We start from the raw sequence: 18,090 nt of genomic DNA, 5'->3' as shown, positions 1-18,090 counted from the left end.
AATCTTTAAGGTAAAAACACGGAGGACTTTGAAACCATAATTTTATTTCAAAACTCAAGTATGTGATACTATACAGTACAATACCAGCACACTTGTGCAAAATCTTACAATATTACAAATTTAAATATGATACACAAAAATAGTGCCCTTTTGAAATTCCTTTTGCTAGAAACATTTGTGCTGTGCAGGAGAAACCATAAATGTGTCTTGTTAAAGCATAAAAATAAATATTGCACCTCAAGAAAACTATTTCAGTGTTAATAGCATAAATAATAGGTCTGTTTCTTGTTATCTGATGTGATCTTTGAACACAGAAGAGGTTGTTCGGCTTTTTTTTCCAGATGAAGCAAACTAATATCCAACAGATAAAATTATAGTTAGAATAGTTTTGGAGCTTAATCTAAACAAAAGGTGTTTAATTAAATAACTGAAAAATATAAGCAAAGCTATTTAGTGTGCTGTTAGTCATTGTGGTTTGTTATTTTTAGTGGACAGTTTGTTCAAAGTAGTTATTAAAAGAACTTTTTTTAAAGTAAACTTTATCTTCATTTTTGCACCCCCATTAAAATCTCTTGCCTCTTTCAGTTCATTTGTGGCTAAATTATACTTACCTCAGACATGCAAGTAGTTCAGCTCAAATTAGTACAACTACTTATGGGAGTTATCCCTTTGCACTAATTCCACAAAAAGCCAGTGGGCTGAATTTTGAGAGAATGGAGACCTCATTCACCCCCTGACCAAAAAGACCTTTTCACATGCTTAACACTAAGCAACTAGAGAGTCCTGTTGATATCAACAGCTTCCCATGTGTATTTAAAATAAGTTGTTGGACTCACAACAGTGCAGATGTAAATAAAACCAAATTAATTCAATTACAGGCACTGTTAATTATTTTTCTTCAGGACAGCCCAACATTTTCACAACCACATAAATATGTGCCATAATTTTTGGCATAGAAAAATCTGAATAGTTAGGAGAATTTACTTTCAATTTTATTGCCTTATTAAGCTACCAATGTTATTTGTAAAGAATATTAAATTAAAGAAGTTGATTTTAATAAAGTATTTAAGAAACAGCTGACAAGTTTCTTCAAATACTGAAAGTACATGAAAGGTCACAGTAGTTCTTCGCAGTCAGAAATTCTAACTGAACCAGATTCCAAGTAATTTGCGAGAAACCTTCTCCTTATTCTTTACCAATTGCAATTTTAGACCAAATCACACTTCCCCGTTATCCTTTTTGAACTTCCTTAAGCACACTACTCCTCAATATATATACTTTAAATAAAAAAAAAGCTTCTAATTGTGTATAGACTCCCTTTCCCACCCTTCAAAAATGTGGTAGTGGTCTGCTTTTTTTTTTTCTTCCCCTATGTAAATATCTTCTAAGAAACACATGGCCAACAAAAATTCACCAGCAGGATATTTGTTATTAGTGCCAGGTATGTGAACTAAATTTCTGACTGAGTTAGAAACCTATTTGCTTTGACAGTTAGCTTAAAGTTCAGTGTTTCCACCAAAAGAAGACAGGACAATATTGACTGTATCAGAACTGAAATTACAGTACTTCATAACACTCTTATCCTTCTGATGGAAAACGGACCCATTTCTCAACCAGAAAATGCCAGGAGGATGCAGGACAGGAGTGCAATTGAGGGTCACACTGGATTTGCCATTGTGGCCATAGCTATGGAGAGACAAACATGGTTCACCTTCCCTCAGAAGTGGTGCTCAGCAGGTACAAATGGCACACCTCCACTGACACACATTTTGGTCTCAGCCCTAGGTGCTGGGTTTTGTACAGGTAATGCCTTCACCATTTTCAAATTGCTTGTCAAAAAAATTCAGGCTTTCATATTCTTGTGTAAGAAGTCACAACTCCCAAATAGGCAGAACTGGCAAAAAAATGAGTTCAGCTTTGGAAGTATATCAGATCAGTTTTGGTCTTGGCATCAGATTCTGAAGATTAACTACTGAAAACACGCAATGAGCTCTCCTAAGGCCTCACTGCTACCATGGCCTGATTGATGCCGGCACTGGTTGGGTTCTGGCTGCTCTCAGAGCCCTGTTCCTGCTGCAGATCTCCAAGAATGCCTATTCCAGTGTTAGCAGGAGGGCAGAGTCCACTTGGTGTGGTCACTTCCATATAGAGGTTTGAAGGGATTTGTTTTCTTCAATCAAGAATTGAAGATTGCTTCCCATGTCCAAGACTGCAGTGTTTTGGGCTTGGGTAGCACATGGACCCTTCCAGGCAGCTACCACTTTTGGCTGTAACCAGTCCTGACTCTGAGTGGCATACATTCATTTTTGGAAACTTTTATATAGCAGAAGTTTCCAGGCTTATTGGATGATATCAGCTGTGCCACCTAGACCCCATTTTAGGTTCTGTTGAGTATCCCATTTAAAAAAAAGTGGTGGTCCCATTTTTAAAACATATCATAAAACACATTTATGCATGTACTTAGCATTCCATTTAAATATTCATATAGATAATTCCTCTTATAAAATGACTTTAGCAGCAAGGCATTTGGTCTTAGAATATAATTATATTCTCCCATGGAAGTGCTTCTATTTCTACCCAATAGTCATGAATAAGGAAATTAATTAGCCCCTTAAAACCCAAAGGACTTAAATGCACTTAGTTCTTCAACAATCAACAGTAAATTCAGGAAATGCAAAGTAAAGCATTAACAGCAAATGCGGGTTTTATGATGGTCTTCAAAATGTCAATGTCCTGTGCAAATCATTCTTTTAAATGTCTTGCAGGTTGCTGATTACTGCCACAACCTTACCACGATTCAACACTACTTTATTTCTACGAGTCCTTGACAATAAGAGGACAGACAGGATTATTGATCAGATTGGCATCTTAGCAAGGAATGCTGACCATGCATCCCAAACCTGGAGGTGCAGAGTAACTCACTTGCCTAAGGGATCAGTGGAACAGCCACAGGGATGACTAAGCACTACCTTTAAACACGGTGCTCTACTACACAAACTCACTCAGGGACCACAAGGGCGTGGCTGTCCCTCTGTTATTCCGTGTGTTGCTGCTGTCGGAATCCTGAGTTCCACCAGGAATACTGCTGGGTCGCAGAGCAGCTGGCCTTCCCTTCAGGTGCCTCTGACTTTTCATCACAGGAGTTGTAGGAATGGTAGATTCCCAACACCACAGCAAAAATGACTATTGCAGCCACCACAAGCCACACTACATTCCAGTGTTTGCACAGTTTGGGGTACAGGATATATAAATAATTAACGATGACTTCAAGTCTGCTGTAAAATGAAAAGAAAACTATTATATATTAATCAAATGCAATATTTTTATCTTGAGCTTTTCAGTTTGGAAGGTGCCATAGGTGGCACCATCTTTTTTCCTTACACAAACACCTTGTCAGAGAAGAATCAAACTGTAGAGTTCTTTTATGGAGAGCTGTACACTCAGATATTTCAACTCCAGCTATTCCATATGAGTAATACTTGTGAGACAGCTGGAGATTGTAAACTTGACTCCTATTTCTCCCACCTGTCAGCTGGCAAATCTCAGAGCTTGGTATCATGCAAAATTCTGCACTGTTCATACTTTGATCAACTAAATTAAACATTGGAATATGTGGTAAACATTTCTTTCCAAGAGCATCGTGACTAATGAGGTGGTTGCTCTCTGAAGGCAGCTGAAATCCCACATCAACAGATGTTTATAGCTATAATGGTTATGGAATGGAAATGAAGTCTTCTGGATTAGGTAAGGATCCCTGCCTTAACCTGGGATTGGACATAGTACTGGCTTTGGCCAGCATTCAATGTCTCTGTAATGTACAGACAGAGAGCACAGGGTGCCGATGGATGCAGAGTCACTCCAGTGACAGGAATGACACACGGCACCAGTTCACACTCCTGAATTACAACCTTTAAAAGGCAGTACATATTCACAGAGGGATACATTTTGGCATCTAAGGAACTTTTATGGACCATTCTTTTACCTCAAATCAGAACCAAACCCCAGCAAGATGAAGCATCTTGATGTCAACATACAGCTTTAACTAAAATATCAAAATCAAAAGTTTTGTGTTTTGCACCTATCTTGTGTTAGAATATGACTTTCTGTGGAAATACTGTTATTTCAATATGCTTCCCCAGAAGGAAAACACGGCAAAAGGACAGGATAAAACATTTGCTTGGGTACCACAAGTAGAAAAAAGTGGCATCTCTTGTATGGACATATTATACCACTCTCTCACCTGCTTTTCAGATTTTTTATCTCATCTTCATTTTCACTTTCTTCATGTTCCTCATGACTTTCTTTGGGTGTCTCTTCATCTTCTTCCTTCAGTTCCTGAAGTTCCTTGGCCTTCTTCAAGGCTTCCTGATATCTTTATCAGATAAAACATTTCTTTCTTAGTGTAGGATGTATAAGCATGACCTTATTTAATGAAAAATTAGCTTTATGTTTTGTTACATGTAATAAAACACAAGTAGAAGTGTTGCAGCACCTGAATAAGAGTAAAAATTAGCTGAAGACCATGAGTAAGGCACACAGACAGCCACTCTTCCTGAACAGAGGATTATATTAGAGCTGATACCAAATTTATCACTTTGAACATAAAAAGAGGTTGTTCTCCACAGAGAACCATTTCTGTCTATTGTAAAGGAGCCAGTAAACATTTCTCTATAGCTCTCCATTACTCTGAATATCCTCTAGATACTTCTTTTTTCCTGGAGAATAAATGCAATTCAGTGCTAAAGTCAGATGGCATGCTAGATTCTGCAGGAGAGGATCAAAATTTGTCTCACTCTTCACATAATGCAAAGTTCTTTGCTTGACATTCAGAAACAGATCCCAAAGTTTTAAATTGCCCCAAAACATGCTCCAGGAAATATTTTGTGAGACCAACAACATAACTACTGTATTTAAAATTAAATTTTAAAAACACACGTCCTCATCTGGTAGCACATATTTACAGATTGAGTTCACAAAAAATATTCCCACCCCTTGTTATATGCTTCCTCTTCTATCTTGGCCTTAGTTTCAGGACTGATCTCTTCCAACCCACTCTGTGTCAGCACAGAAGTTGAGGTTTCACAGTCAGGTTCTCCATTTGACTTCCCACTGCCAAGACAAAAGAAGCAGACAGATAAAGAATAACATCAGGGAAATGTGTTGTATTTGGAGTATGCTGCAATTTTGTGAGTCATGATTTGTCTTTTTTAATGTACATCAGAGAAATGAAGTGTCTTTCAAAAGAAAAAAAATGGAACACCAAGAAAAATATTCATTTCAGGATGTTGTGATTTATGAACAGTAATATTATGTTTCTAAGGTAAGAAAACTATCATTTTTATTCTTCTTTAAAAAAGAAAAGAGCCTTTCTTACCTGGCTCATCCATGACATTTATTTGCTATTCATGAAAACATTTCCCTCAACTTTCTAAAACTCATCTTAGAAATTGTAACCTGTCACATAAGAGGAACATAACAGAAGTAATGTCAAATACTAATTCAACAAAACATTGTTTTTATTTGCCTTCTAAGTATTCTCCTGTGTTGACTTTCTAGAACTTTTCTCAAGTAAAAGTTTGGAGCATTTAGCCTGAAGATAAGCTGTTTTATGTTGCTGTCTTCCTGCAGTGCTCTCCTGTTATTTATTTTATCTGGGACAGAGTTTAAGTGATTGAGACATAGCAGATCTATCAAAGTCAAGGTTTAATAAGCTCAACAATGGATCCCATTTCACCTTCTGGAATCTCACCCTCTTCGCCTTCTATTCCTGGCACTAAAATAGTTCAACCTGATCGACACAATCTGTGGGCAATGGATTTTCTCTCAAGTCATATTAACAATAAACATTATTTTCACTTGGAGTTTAAACAAACCATGAGTATAAGCTTGAAGTGCTTAAACACACAAAACTGTGCTGGTCTGGGTAATTCTACACTACTAGACCAGCTGGCCCATGCACACACACTTAGGCTCAAACTTGAATTTCAAGTTCTGCCTCTGTAACTTGGTAACATGATTTGTTTTCCTAGGTGTGAAATATTGATAAGGGTTTTTTTGGTTGTTGCATTTTCTCACAGAATTTCTGCGCAATTTCAAAGGATGGTCTAGATCTTGCAGAGTTTTTTTGAATAGTAGCAGCCAGTGCTGTAGTTTCCCATTTTTGTTTTCTTGGTTGTTGCATACTTACATTCTTACTGAAGCACAAGGTAAAACAAGGACATAAATTTGTCCTGCCTCAGCACTAATCTAAAATACATGAAATTCAATATTTTGTAGTCATGTACACGTTGAAAGCTTTTAATTTGTCTGTTTAAAGCATTCTAACAAGTAGTAGGAATATCACAGTATTTCAAAATATGATTCTTTAAATTATCATTTAGTATTAATGATGATATATACTGAGATGACCTAGACAAAACTCACTTTTCTAGAAGTGCTGGCAGAGCAGGAGTAGATGTTAGGTTGCTCCTTCCATTACTGGGTGATTCAGACTGTAAGTAAAACACAGCAATAAAAGTTATATTCATTAATTAGTTAACATTAATGACTAAATAATTAAATACCAATTAAAATTCATTAATTAATTTCAAATGAGTGTTCAATAAAATAACAAAGGCAGTGTGCTGCTCAGTTTTCCTTCCCATATTCATAAGCAAAGTATCTTTAATGTGGTGCTTCCACATTGCTCCAATTAACCAGTGCAAACAATGGACTTGCACACTAAGAATTTTCTCTGACATTTCCTTCTACCGTGTTTATTTTTCCCCAGAAAATGTTCTCCTTCATATACTGATCACTGAACAGTAAAATTATTCTCTTGCTCCTCTCCTATTATCCTAAGAAGATGCATTTATTAGCTGAGTTTTTAATGGGAAATTTTAAACAAAAATAATTCATAATAAACCATGGCAAACAAACAGACCTGGTTCCTGAAGCAATTGACTCTGAGTACCTAATCAATAAATTGCACAAACAGGTGCTTTTCTTACAAGTAAAATAGATAAATAGATTTAGCTTCTCATCAAAACCCTCATTTAAATAACCCTATATTTTAACAGAAAACTCCATAACTTGAATGTTATTGTCCCATCTTAGCTCATCTCTGAACAGTATGTCTTGCAGGTTTTCTCCAAAGCATTTGTATGGATTTATTATGCTCAGATTAGAGTTTCATTTAATTTATTAAAGTTTAACAAAAAAAAATTCAACATAGAGGCTGATGGCCCCACTGATCCAGATCATCACAGAACCTCTGAATTGCTACCACATACATTTCTGTACATTAATTACATTTATTGCTGTTCAGTGCACTTCTGGACACAGTCCAGCTGTGTTTTGTGGTTTCTGGTTGAAATTTCTTTTCTACAGTGTACAGCTATTTTCATTATTTCTTTCCTGTGTGTTACTTCAGATTAAAAGGCAAATTTCCTCATCAATGTCCAGTGCCAGTGAATCATCAGCCTGCCCTCTTCAGTTCTTCCCAAAGGGATCATTCATGGAAGTAGATTGCAATATCCCCTTACACAGTAGGAATTACCTCTGTCCATCCCCTTCAGGATGGAGTCAAAACAAGTTAAATCAATGAAAAACCTGTCATTCTACAGTAACTGTGGCTTGCCCCTATGCAAAAATAGTTTAGACAAAAACTGGTGACTTTAAAATGTGGGTTTTACTTACCAGGGATGGCATTGAAGGTATAGGTGAAGCTGTTGGTGACTGACCAGGAATGTTCAAGGAGTTAAATTTAGGAACAACTGCAACACTGACTCTCCTTCGAGGCATATTCTGGGAGAAACAACAATTATTTTTTCTACCATACAGCAAGACAGAACGAAGAACAATTCTGTGGGTTAATTTGTGGGGCAAAGATGTAGGTCAGTGTCTCCTTTGGGAAAAGGAGAGATGGGAGCAAAAGTAAAATAAAAGGTCATGGTTTTCCCCAGAAATTCATCTTGTACTACCTGGTATGGTAAGTGCTTAATGTGAAATGAGGTGTGGCACAGAGATGCTGCTCTTTTCCCTCCATGCTGAAAGCCCAGTGTAAATCACACACCAGAAATGTTCTGAGTTTATATTGTCAGCTCTTATCATAGGCCTTCATCTTTGATAAGCAGATGCAAAATGATGCGGGGGAAAGTGCCAGTGTCACAATGACTGGAAATAATGAAGTCACACATAAAACTCTTATCTTGCTATGTCCCTATTATGATGTACTGTACCCACTACAATCTATTAATTACATGTAAACATATTATATGTTAGATAGCATCATGCAACACTGCATATATTTCCCAAAGACCATAAAAATTCTTTCTTATGACAACCACCTGCTAATTGTAACAATATATTCTAGCTCAAGTACAGATTATGTAAATTTTTGCTGTCATTTGGTAAGTAGCCAAACGCTTCATCTTGTAGCATCTATGTAAAATCTATGCTTGCAACTAAGTAAAAACATCAAAACACTTATAGCATCTAACAGCTTTGTTTTAGTGCATATCCAAACACTTCTAAGATTCTGCTCTTTAGACAACTCTACAGGTAAGGAGTGAATACAGCTTTAGTGAATATTTAGAAGTCACTCCATGATTCTGATTCTAGACAAAACCGACCATACCTATTAATTAATGACAGTTTTATTTAATGTACTCCTGAAAAACTACTCTGGGAAGTCTGCAGCCACAGTAGGCAGTCCATTCTAGTGTTTGGATTATTTTTCTCCTTGTCTTTATTATTTGGACTCATCCCCATTAAATTTAGTCTTTTTTTGAGACCTCTGCTTCAACCTATGGGGTTCTCATTCTGAAATCCCATCTTACCCTCTGCATGCTCTGTGCTATAATTCTTTATACCCAACACTCAGAGGTGGCAGGAATAAACCAAACCTAAAGAACTACAATCTAATCAAATAAAAATATGAAAATAAACAGTAGAGTGAGTATAACGCACCTGGTCACCAAATTTCATAATGGTCATACTGGGACTCATGCCTCCCAAATCAGTGGTTGTTTTAGCAAGCTTTGTGATGGAGTTGATCTCCAGCACTTGTAAGTTTTACAGAAATAAAAACCCTGAGAGTTTCACATCAGGCACTACCATTATTGCACAAAGCCATACTAAGTCATGTATCCAAAATTGCAAAGCACATGCAAGAAATTGCATAAACGATATTGAGAATTGACCAGCACTGTTTGACCACAGCCAAAAGAACCGAGTATAGACAAAGAACTGAGTATATAGAAGAAGAAATTTTACTACATAAAATGTTAGCTTTCTTTATATTGCAGAAATACCTTTCCAACAGTGAGAGACATGGATCTAGATGAACGAGGAACCCCATCTTCTGCATAGGAACAAAGATAAAGAACAGTCTTAGAATATGAGAGTATATCTAAATAATGTTAATATAACCCTTGCTAATATTTCAAACTCAGATATAGTATATTTACACAGGATCTGTAAGTGACCATGTATTTATTGTCATACAGTATTGCCATACAGCTGTCTTCTCAATCACACCTGCACAAGAAATTTTTTGAAATAATTGCAAATAACGAAATCAGTACTATTTTCACTGAATCAGGGAAAAATCCCACTATTGGCCTCCATATACAAGTTCTCACAAAGGAAAATCCTCATATTTCAGTTTCCAGCAAAGGAAAGAAGAGGTCATTAAAAAAAAAAGGGTTTTTAATAATGAAATTTTGCCTTCATCTGGACCTGAAAGGTAGTTGCATTAAAATGATGCAGAGTACATGGATTTGCAAGAGGCCATGAGGAAATATGATTGGATCTCATCAGAATTTGGCAAGTGATAGTGATTCCAAATTACTGTACTATAGCATTAAGTATGGCTCATATGAAACATCTTATTTCTGTAACTTTTGAAAATCTGCTCCTGTAGATGAGAACTTATGAACAGGTTTCACAATATTTTACTTTAAATCATTAACAGCACCAACATCTCTCTGAATTAGAGGCAAGAAAAATCCTTAATTTTTTATTTTTCTTTACCAGATGCACCATAGGTTCTGCTAGAATTCTGATTGGCAAGTTTCTTGAACTCCATTAGTTCAGCATGATCCTTTTCATATGTCCTTTTCAGATTTTCCACATACTGCATCATTACTTCTGTTGCCTTTGACATACGCTTCTCCTAAGGAAGAAAAGAAGGAAATAGCCAGGTAACCTCTACACATCTCCAACAAATCATTTGCCTCTATATGTATGCTCCACATCAGGGCTAAATCTGGAGCTGTTGTTCTTAAGGAAATATTGGTGCCTCCATGAGCAAAAATTCCTAAGATATAGGAAGTATTATATAAGTATTATAGAAGTATTATATTCTGTGAAATGCATTTGAATTGCATTGTGAAATGCAAGTCAAATGCATTTCACAGAATATAATACTTGATTTTGTCATGTATTCAGACACCCTGCTTGTGTGCCTATCTGATTACTTATGTGGTATACCACATTTGTTTTCAAACCCTCAAAGGTCTTAGTCACTGGCATCAATCTGGTTACTTTAGAGGGCAGAGGGAACATTCTTAAATCTGGGAGGGTATTGATGTGTTCTTATTTATACTCACTCTGTTCTCATACTCTTTGTAATTGACTGAGTTATTGCCAAAGGCAAGTGACTGAATTAGATGAGTTTTTCGACCCAGATAAGTTGTTTTCTTTTTTTCTTAATATTTTTATTATGTGCTGCACTGATTTGAAATTAGTTTCTTGTGATGCATCTGTAGCTCTGAATAAAATATATGCTCCTGTTGTACAGACATTAAATAGCTTAATGGACAATCTTTCTGCCGTTGGAGTTCTATTTCCAGGCTGCAGGGGTGTGTTACCTGACACTACAACAGATGTTTTTAATCTGTCAGAATGGCAAATAAAACTCAGAGGGTGAACACAAGCTCTAGCCCAGGCTGGCCAAGAGTGCACCTGTGGATCCAGGATGGAGTTAAACACTAAACACCGGGATGTCCTCACCTGGCGAACGGCTCCGACCATCTCTGCGCGGCTGGAGAGCCTGGCAGCCAAACGCCGCAGCACCGCGATGTCCTCCAGCAGCTTCTGGTAGGCTTCCCTGTGCTCATAGTGGTGCCACAGGTGAGCTGAAGACTGAAGCAAAAACACAGCAGCTTTATCAGCATGTTTTTAGTTCAAATGGAGCGGCCAGAGCCTCAAAATGGGGTATCAATGTCCAGGCAGAACTCCTCATGGAGAGATTAGCCCCAGAGGGGTGCCAACACTGCCACCACACCCAGCTCAGAGTGCTGCTGCTGCCCTGGTGCTTCACTGCAAGCTGCAGCAACACAGTTTGAGGCATTAGAGAGGTCTCAGCACATTTGTGATACTTCCATTCTGAAATCTGTAGTGAAACATGCTCTGCTACCTGTGAACTCTACAAATGCCGAGTTCATTTCAACTAGCACTTAAAAATGATTGCTGAGGGACAAAGGACATCCTAATTTTCTGGGCACAAGTATTAAGAAGGCCACACATGTTCTTTCAGTTCCATGATACTTCACTTATTTGGAAAATAAGACATAGTCTCAAGAATTGCAATGCTACCATGACAATAAATTGCAACCAAAATTTGACTGCAAGAATCAAAAAGAAATAAGGGAATATGTTTAGGAAAAATCATGCACAGAATTTCACAGTGTCCTTTTCTTTCTTGACAACTGTAACCTCCTTATTTTCTACAAAACATTGGAAATTGATGTAGATCAGCTTTTTCTTGAAATTAGGTTTCTGAATAACACATCAGTTAGCACAAGGCTGATTAAAAAAGTCAGAAAGACTGGTAAAACTGTCACTGAGCCATAAAATCTGTGCCTGTCCTACAGAAATGAAGATAACCTCTCAATGAGATTAGAACAAGTCTAGGTCTAATATGATAGAGATTTTACAGAAGCCATCACTGCTTTTAATCGCTTCTTAGTTTATTCCATTGTCCAGAGCAAAAGCTTCCATAGGGAAGGCAGTTTCCACTTTGTTATAAATCATGTAAAAAACCTTGTAAAAGCCAGACTGTAGCGTGTGAACTGCTTAAGGGAAGAAAATCCTCATCACATCCGTCCCATGCTGGCAACATGAACCTTAGTGCCTAATTAGAGACTCTTGACAGAAATACACAGCAAATCTAACAGACTTATTTCAGTCTGCAAACTCTGAGATTTTAATAGGCTGTTTCTGCTTGCTCTTTACACAGGGAACAGAGGGAAGAGCAGCAAAATAGTCTCAACTTTTTTTTTTTAACAGAAACAATAATTTGAAAATGGAGATTTGGAATTCCAGATGAAAAGATGTGATCACAATCTTTCTTTAATTCTATATTTTCTTACCTGATGATATTCTTGATAAAGTAAATGGGAGAATCATATGTTCTCTTCACTATTCTCGAAAGAATGGCAGCACCTCCCTGCAATAATGCATGCTGGGTCTAAGGCTATTTCCTTTATCAGCCTGGTGTGTAACCATCCCTCCCTTTATGCACAAAGACATGCACAGCACTTCAGTTGACACGTTGTAGCAATTTTTGTCGATTCAGTTAGAAAACCTAGAGAAAGCTGGCAGGAAGGACTCAAACTACTGCTGTAAAGGAACACCAGGGACAGCTGGAATGAAAGTGTACTCAAAACCTGAGCCTGAGATTGTACCTATTCCTTAAGTATTCCTTGCTGTTTCCTTTCACACAGCCTGCCTTCTAGTATCTGCAGTTAAGAGGCCTTTCAAGTTACAGGTCTCAGGATTCAAGTTTCAAATAATTTTGGTATCTTTCATATCTGGACACTTCAAATTTCCTGCTAAAGGTCTTGCTCAGGAGAGCATGGATTAGTGCTCCAACTGCAGTTCTAAATGCTCTTAGCTATGTCACAGGCTTATTTCAAGAACTGAACAGCAAATTCCTAGTATTTATTCCTGAAATCTGCTAGACCAGGGAAGCATGCCCTAGGCATTTCCAGCAATGCTGGCCCACTCTGGCAGAATATGCCCTCTCTCAGAGTAGTAGGCAACTCATGGCAAGAAGTCTGAGCAGCAGAAAATGAAGTTTTGGGGCTGAATTTACAAGTCAAACACATTTGTGACGTTTGTGCACTTCCAGGTACATTACAGTTCAGGAAAAGAATTCCCATAGTTTCCTTACCGTAATGGCTGCTTTAAAGTTTTCCAGTTCCTTCTCAGCATTCTCTTCAGTAAGATTTCTCTCTCTCTCTGCCTGCTGAATTCTAGATTCCAATGTATAACTATCATTTCTAAAGGCCAAGGAGAGTTGTACAAATACATTCTGTTTGGATTAAAAAAAGGCATTTTCCACTAAGTCTCACAGTAATATAATTTTCAATAACAACTTATGAATAAAGTATATGTTTAACTGACTTTTCTGGTTAAATAAGGATTGCAACAGAAAATTGAAAGTATTTTAAAATTTGTTTTCGTTGAAAAATCCACTGAATTTCCACTGAAATAGGAATAATGAATGTGTTGCTGCCTCTTTTCCTGAATGTTTTTCTGGGAGCTCTGTGGGGCAGAGACAAAATGAAGGAAGCAGCCTACCAGAAGCACCAGAATCACAATGGATCTGTTTTCTAGCTGCACTTCCTCCAAGGGTCCCCAAGGTTTTTAAACAGATAGTCTGTGCAGAGGAAGTCCAGGGATGAGCTCACCATGAGCATTGTTTTATCTAAGGGATAAACACCTACCCCTGGTAGCAAAAGATGAAGTGCTAACATTTTTATTCTCTTGAACCCTGCTTTTAAAGATTATTTCTTGCTTTACCAGAGTTTACTCATTTCTTAGGATTAATACTTTGCAAAGCACAAGGCACCAACAGCTCCAGTAGATTGCAGTGTTGTAAAAAACCATCTTTTTCTTGACTGGTATGTGATTTAAAAAATACAAGAACTAAATGCTACAAGCTAAATAGAGACCTGCAAAAAAAATTATTGGCTTGAACTGAGAAAGCAAAAATTATGTAAACTAACAGCAGGATATTATTAAAAAATGCCCCAAAGCTCATATTAGCCAATAAAAATGCAATTTAAATTGCTGAGTTTCCGGTCTTATTTAATCTTTTTTTTTTTTTTTTTTACTACTTTAGAATATTAAAACTATTTCCAAAGTGAATTACTTTTTTATTATGAACAACACAAACAAATATTTTGCTTACTCCTACTCTGTTGTTTTACAGTTTCTATTGCCCACATTTCACAAAATTGTTATCTTGATGGAGTTCAATGTGTTTTGTTATTGTTTTTTTAATGAGAAATATATTTTGGGGGAAAAAATCATCCCATTACCTCATTCTAATAACCACACTTCGACTTAAAATAATCACTTAAAATTGGAACACATCTAAAATAATAGCATACTTACCTCAACTTCTTTTTCAGTGAGTGGTGGGGAGCTAGAAATAAAAGTAAAAAATTTCACATTTTAATGAGTTATTTTCTCTTAGAACAAAGCTATTCTAATACTTAACTGAACAACAAAATTATGCTTGAGTTTCCAGAGTTTTCCACTACTTTTCTGTATTGATTACAATCAAGCAATGGTCTCTCAGAAGTTCTTCACCTCATGCATTCATTTATACATAATAATGTATATAACAATTCATTCACCATAAATGTTAAATATTTATTTCACCTGCACAGAGAATCCTTATTGACAGTTCAGAAAACTGAAGGCTCTGGTGGTTTTGGTACATAACCATAACCATGTGGCTGAATGGAGGAATCATTTTTGGCTGAATAAGTTTGGGATTGTTTATTGTTTTAATGTCTCAGAAAGTGCAAATCAGTGAGTGCTTCAACTACATTTGCAAAATAAACTCAGTTTTCCTAAAAAATTGTCACCTGCAGAAAAACTGCAGAACTTTTACATGCCCAAATTCTACCATTGGAAAGCATCATCTGGCCTGATTATTGTCATGGGGGTGAGAAATAATATTTTCAATACAAGTACATATCTGCAGCAGCAGTCCTGGAAACCAGGAGTGGGAAAATCTGTATAAAAATCTACCTGTAGCATGCAATTAAGGTTTAAGACTTTTTATGTAAAACTCAAACTAATTTTAAAAGTTGGCCAATTACTGGAAGCTGGTGCATCCCCCAGAAATTTTCAGTAAATCTGGGTTGCACATTTTAAGATGCAACAATTTGTCTCCCTATGAATGGAGGGAAGGGAAGTTGGCTGGAGACCATTAGTGTGCCTTCTCCTGGATGATGTGTTTCCACTTCTAATGAGCTTTTACCTTCCTGGAAGTGATTTGTGCACTCTCAGTTTTCGCAGCAACACATCAGGAATGCTGGGCATGACATCAGAGCTGCTCTTTGTCTCTTCCTCTTCGGTGGGGGAAGGGAGAGGTGAAGGGCCTAAAGACATTTTCAGATTAAAAAAAAATTGTGTTACTTTACAAGTCACACATTCTTTTCAGGAATATTTTAGCTGAGATTTTGTAATAGAACACTGTCATTTTCTAAGGCTTTAAATGCCACCTGCCAAGATGAAGTGTAGTGTAATGTACCATACTGCAGATTTTGTACACCATTTATTGTTATAAATTACATCAGGTACCTGTTTGCACTGTATGGCAATTGAAACAGGATATCAAGGTTATACTTACATTCTCCAATTCTGTTACTTTCATAAGGACCAAGACATAACTAATATTTTTTTATAATTCATGTTACTTAGCCTCTGTATTTTCATTTTACTTAATTTCACATATATTAGTTCCCTTATCTCCTTCTGTCTTACCAGAATTTCATGAAGGACTCTCCTGTAGGAAAGCAGATTCCCCAGCCTGAATCCCAGACTTGGGAAGGAATCTTTGAACAGTTCTCCTGTTCAGAAGTTTAACAGAAGGATTCTTAGACTTGCCATGTAATTAGTGTGTAAATCTGGAGAGCATTAACATGAAAGATGGAACAGAAGGGGAGATTCTTTCCAGCTACATTTTAATTCTGTGCATTTGCTTTATATTAAAAAATTCCAGCATTTACTTCAGAGCAGACACATGCATCCCCATAAAACCCAGCCTGACACCAGAATTAATGCATTCCACTTAGCTAGTGTAGATGCAGAGTTGTGTTTGCTCAGATGGTGACAGTAACTTGTCATTGATAAAAACCATGATGGAGACAGTACATTGGATTCATAACAGTAATAATGAAGTATCTATTTCCTATTGTTTAAGCAAAATTACCACTCCAGTTGAAAAGGTGGCTTCTCTGACAATGTAAGGAAGTAGGTCTCCCTAACAAATTAACTAAGAATTTGACCCCTTGCTTGTTTTCCCCACTGAGGACAAGGAGTTGACCCTTAAAGTTCTGGCTACCATTTAGATAACTTACTGGACTAGAAAAAGCTTGTGATACTCATGAGATCCATGTTGAGAAGCTGGATAAAATAATATTTATCTTATTCACAATGTTTTCCTCAAGACTTCCAAACCTGCCAAAATTACGTAGCAGGCTGGTAAATTGGCAACTATTTTATAGTTTCAAACAGAGCCTGCTAAATTATTTCTGGGAAATTATATATTAACAGAGTGACAGGAATAATAGCATTACATCTAAGAATTCAAAGATATAATCACTAAATATAGAGGACAAGAAGCCTTTTTCATCTTTATTCATTCACACTGAAAATGAATCCATTTCCAGACATAATGTGAAATGCAGTATCTTAACCTTCTCTCAGTGTAACAGGAACTTTAAGGCTGATGAGCTAGTCCCAGTGCAAATTCATGAATTAGTAAAATGTACAGGATTTTAAAAAATTGTAATTTTCTTTGTATTAAATCTTGAACAATCAGTTTCAGCTCCTTTCATAATAACCATCTTCATTTCAGTTAATGTCACACTGAACAAGTTCTGAATTAACTACTTCCAAACAAATATATAGTTTTGGTTTGGATATTTAGGTTGATATATTTGGTTTAAATATTTTAGCTAAGCACTACTGCTATTTAATTCTTCCACATGTTGAATTATCCTCTGGTTCATATCTTTGCTCTTTACTCTTAATCTTTTTAGATGCAGCTACAAGCATCAAATCTTTTTTGCCTGTGTGACATTGGAGAAAACATTTGGTGTCCGATTTCTTTTTCCTTATTTATGTAGAGTTTTAAGCCTTTTCCTTAAAGAAGCATTTTCCTTTATTTTTCCTTAAAAATCACAGAAATTGAAGTTAAAAAATCCTACTTACTGTAAGACATATTTTTCCAATCCTTCAAACACCTTTATGACTCTTTTCTGGCCTTACATTTTCTCATTCACATTGACATGGAAATGTGGACCAGAAGTGAAAATGCCATTTCAATACTTGTCACATACACTAAAATAATAATAATAATAATAAAGGAATAAAGTGTCCCATCTCTTATTTATACTCCCAGGGATCATATTCACCCTTATGACCATAATATCTTGCAGAAGTTACATCCATTGAATCCATCACTGCTGAAATGTTTTTTACAGAAAGTTACTGAAATTTCAGTCCTACAGCTATTAGGTACAAGCCAGACTCCATTCCACATGTGCATCTTTTCCCTTGGTTATAACAATACCTGCAGTATCTTCTTGGTTCAAATCATCAAGAAAATGAGGTACTTCCCATTATCAGTCTCTCTTATTCATCATTTACTACTGTTCTCCATGACTGCTTCAACTATTCTTGTGATTCAAGATTTTAAGCCTTTTTCTCCTCATTCCCACATAATAGTCAGTTATAAAAATCAGTATATACCAAACATTCTTTCCAGTTTTTATGATACTACACCTTTTTCCTGTTCCGCTGCTTCACTAAGTTCAGGAAGTTTAAGTCCAACTAAATTTTGATTTCTCATCAAAATATGCTCCTGTGAAGAGAAACAATAATATTTCTAACTGAACTACAAATCTCAATTTAAATATCCCTGCCACATGTAAATAAAACACTTACTTTAGTTCACAAACATAATAGAGATATTTGCATTATATTATAGTCAGATGCTCCATAACAGAATACTCATAAATTCACACACACTCTAGAATATTACATATTTCAAATTTCATACAGGCATTATTTTGAAAA

General features: G+C 36.4%; 1 protein-coding gene across 13 annotated transcripts in view; it reads right to left on the bottom strand.

Annotated features, from left to right (window-relative positions):
* Positions 1-24: 24 nt before the first annotated feature.
* Positions 25-18,090, bottom strand: part of IRAG1 (inositol 1,4,5-triphosphate receptor associated 1) — a 73,601-nt gene continuing 55,535 nt past the window's right edge. For 12 of the 13 annotated variants that reach the window (XM_077179803.1, XM_077179798.1, XM_077179807.1 and 9 more), the window contains 12 exons: positions 17,797-17,875; positions 15,266-15,386; positions 14,389-14,419; positions 13,160-13,300; positions 10,996-11,127; positions 10,015-10,156; positions 9,294-9,343; positions 7,678-7,785; positions 6,424-6,491; positions 4,990-5,109; positions 4,241-4,372; positions 25-3,275 (listed from right to left, as the gene is read on the bottom strand). In XM_077179803.1, coding sequence (XP_077035918.1) covers positions 3,035-3,275; positions 4,241-4,372; positions 4,990-5,109; positions 6,424-6,491; positions 7,678-7,785; positions 9,294-9,343; positions 10,015-10,156; positions 10,996-11,127; positions 13,160-13,300; positions 14,389-14,419; positions 15,266-15,386; positions 17,797-17,875 — 1,365 coding nt within the window. In that variant the 3' untranslated portion in view covers positions 25-3,034. The remainder of the gene's footprint in view (positions 3,276-4,240; positions 4,373-4,989; positions 5,110-6,423; positions 6,492-7,677; positions 7,786-9,293; positions 9,344-10,014; positions 10,157-10,995; positions 11,128-13,159; positions 13,301-14,388; positions 14,420-15,265; positions 15,387-17,796; positions 17,876-18,090) is intronic. The other variant, XM_077179808.1, reaches the window with a different exon arrangement.

This window comes from Agelaius phoeniceus, chromosome 6 (genome assembly GCF_051311805.1).
Source record: "Agelaius phoeniceus isolate bAgePho1 chromosome 6, bAgePho1.hap1, whole genome shotgun sequence".
NCBI classification, from domain to species: Eukaryota; Metazoa; Chordata; class Aves; order Passeriformes; family Icteridae; genus Agelaius; species Agelaius phoeniceus.
Note: the sequence above shows the minus strand (reverse complement) of the source record. Positions and strands in the feature narration are given on the sequence as shown.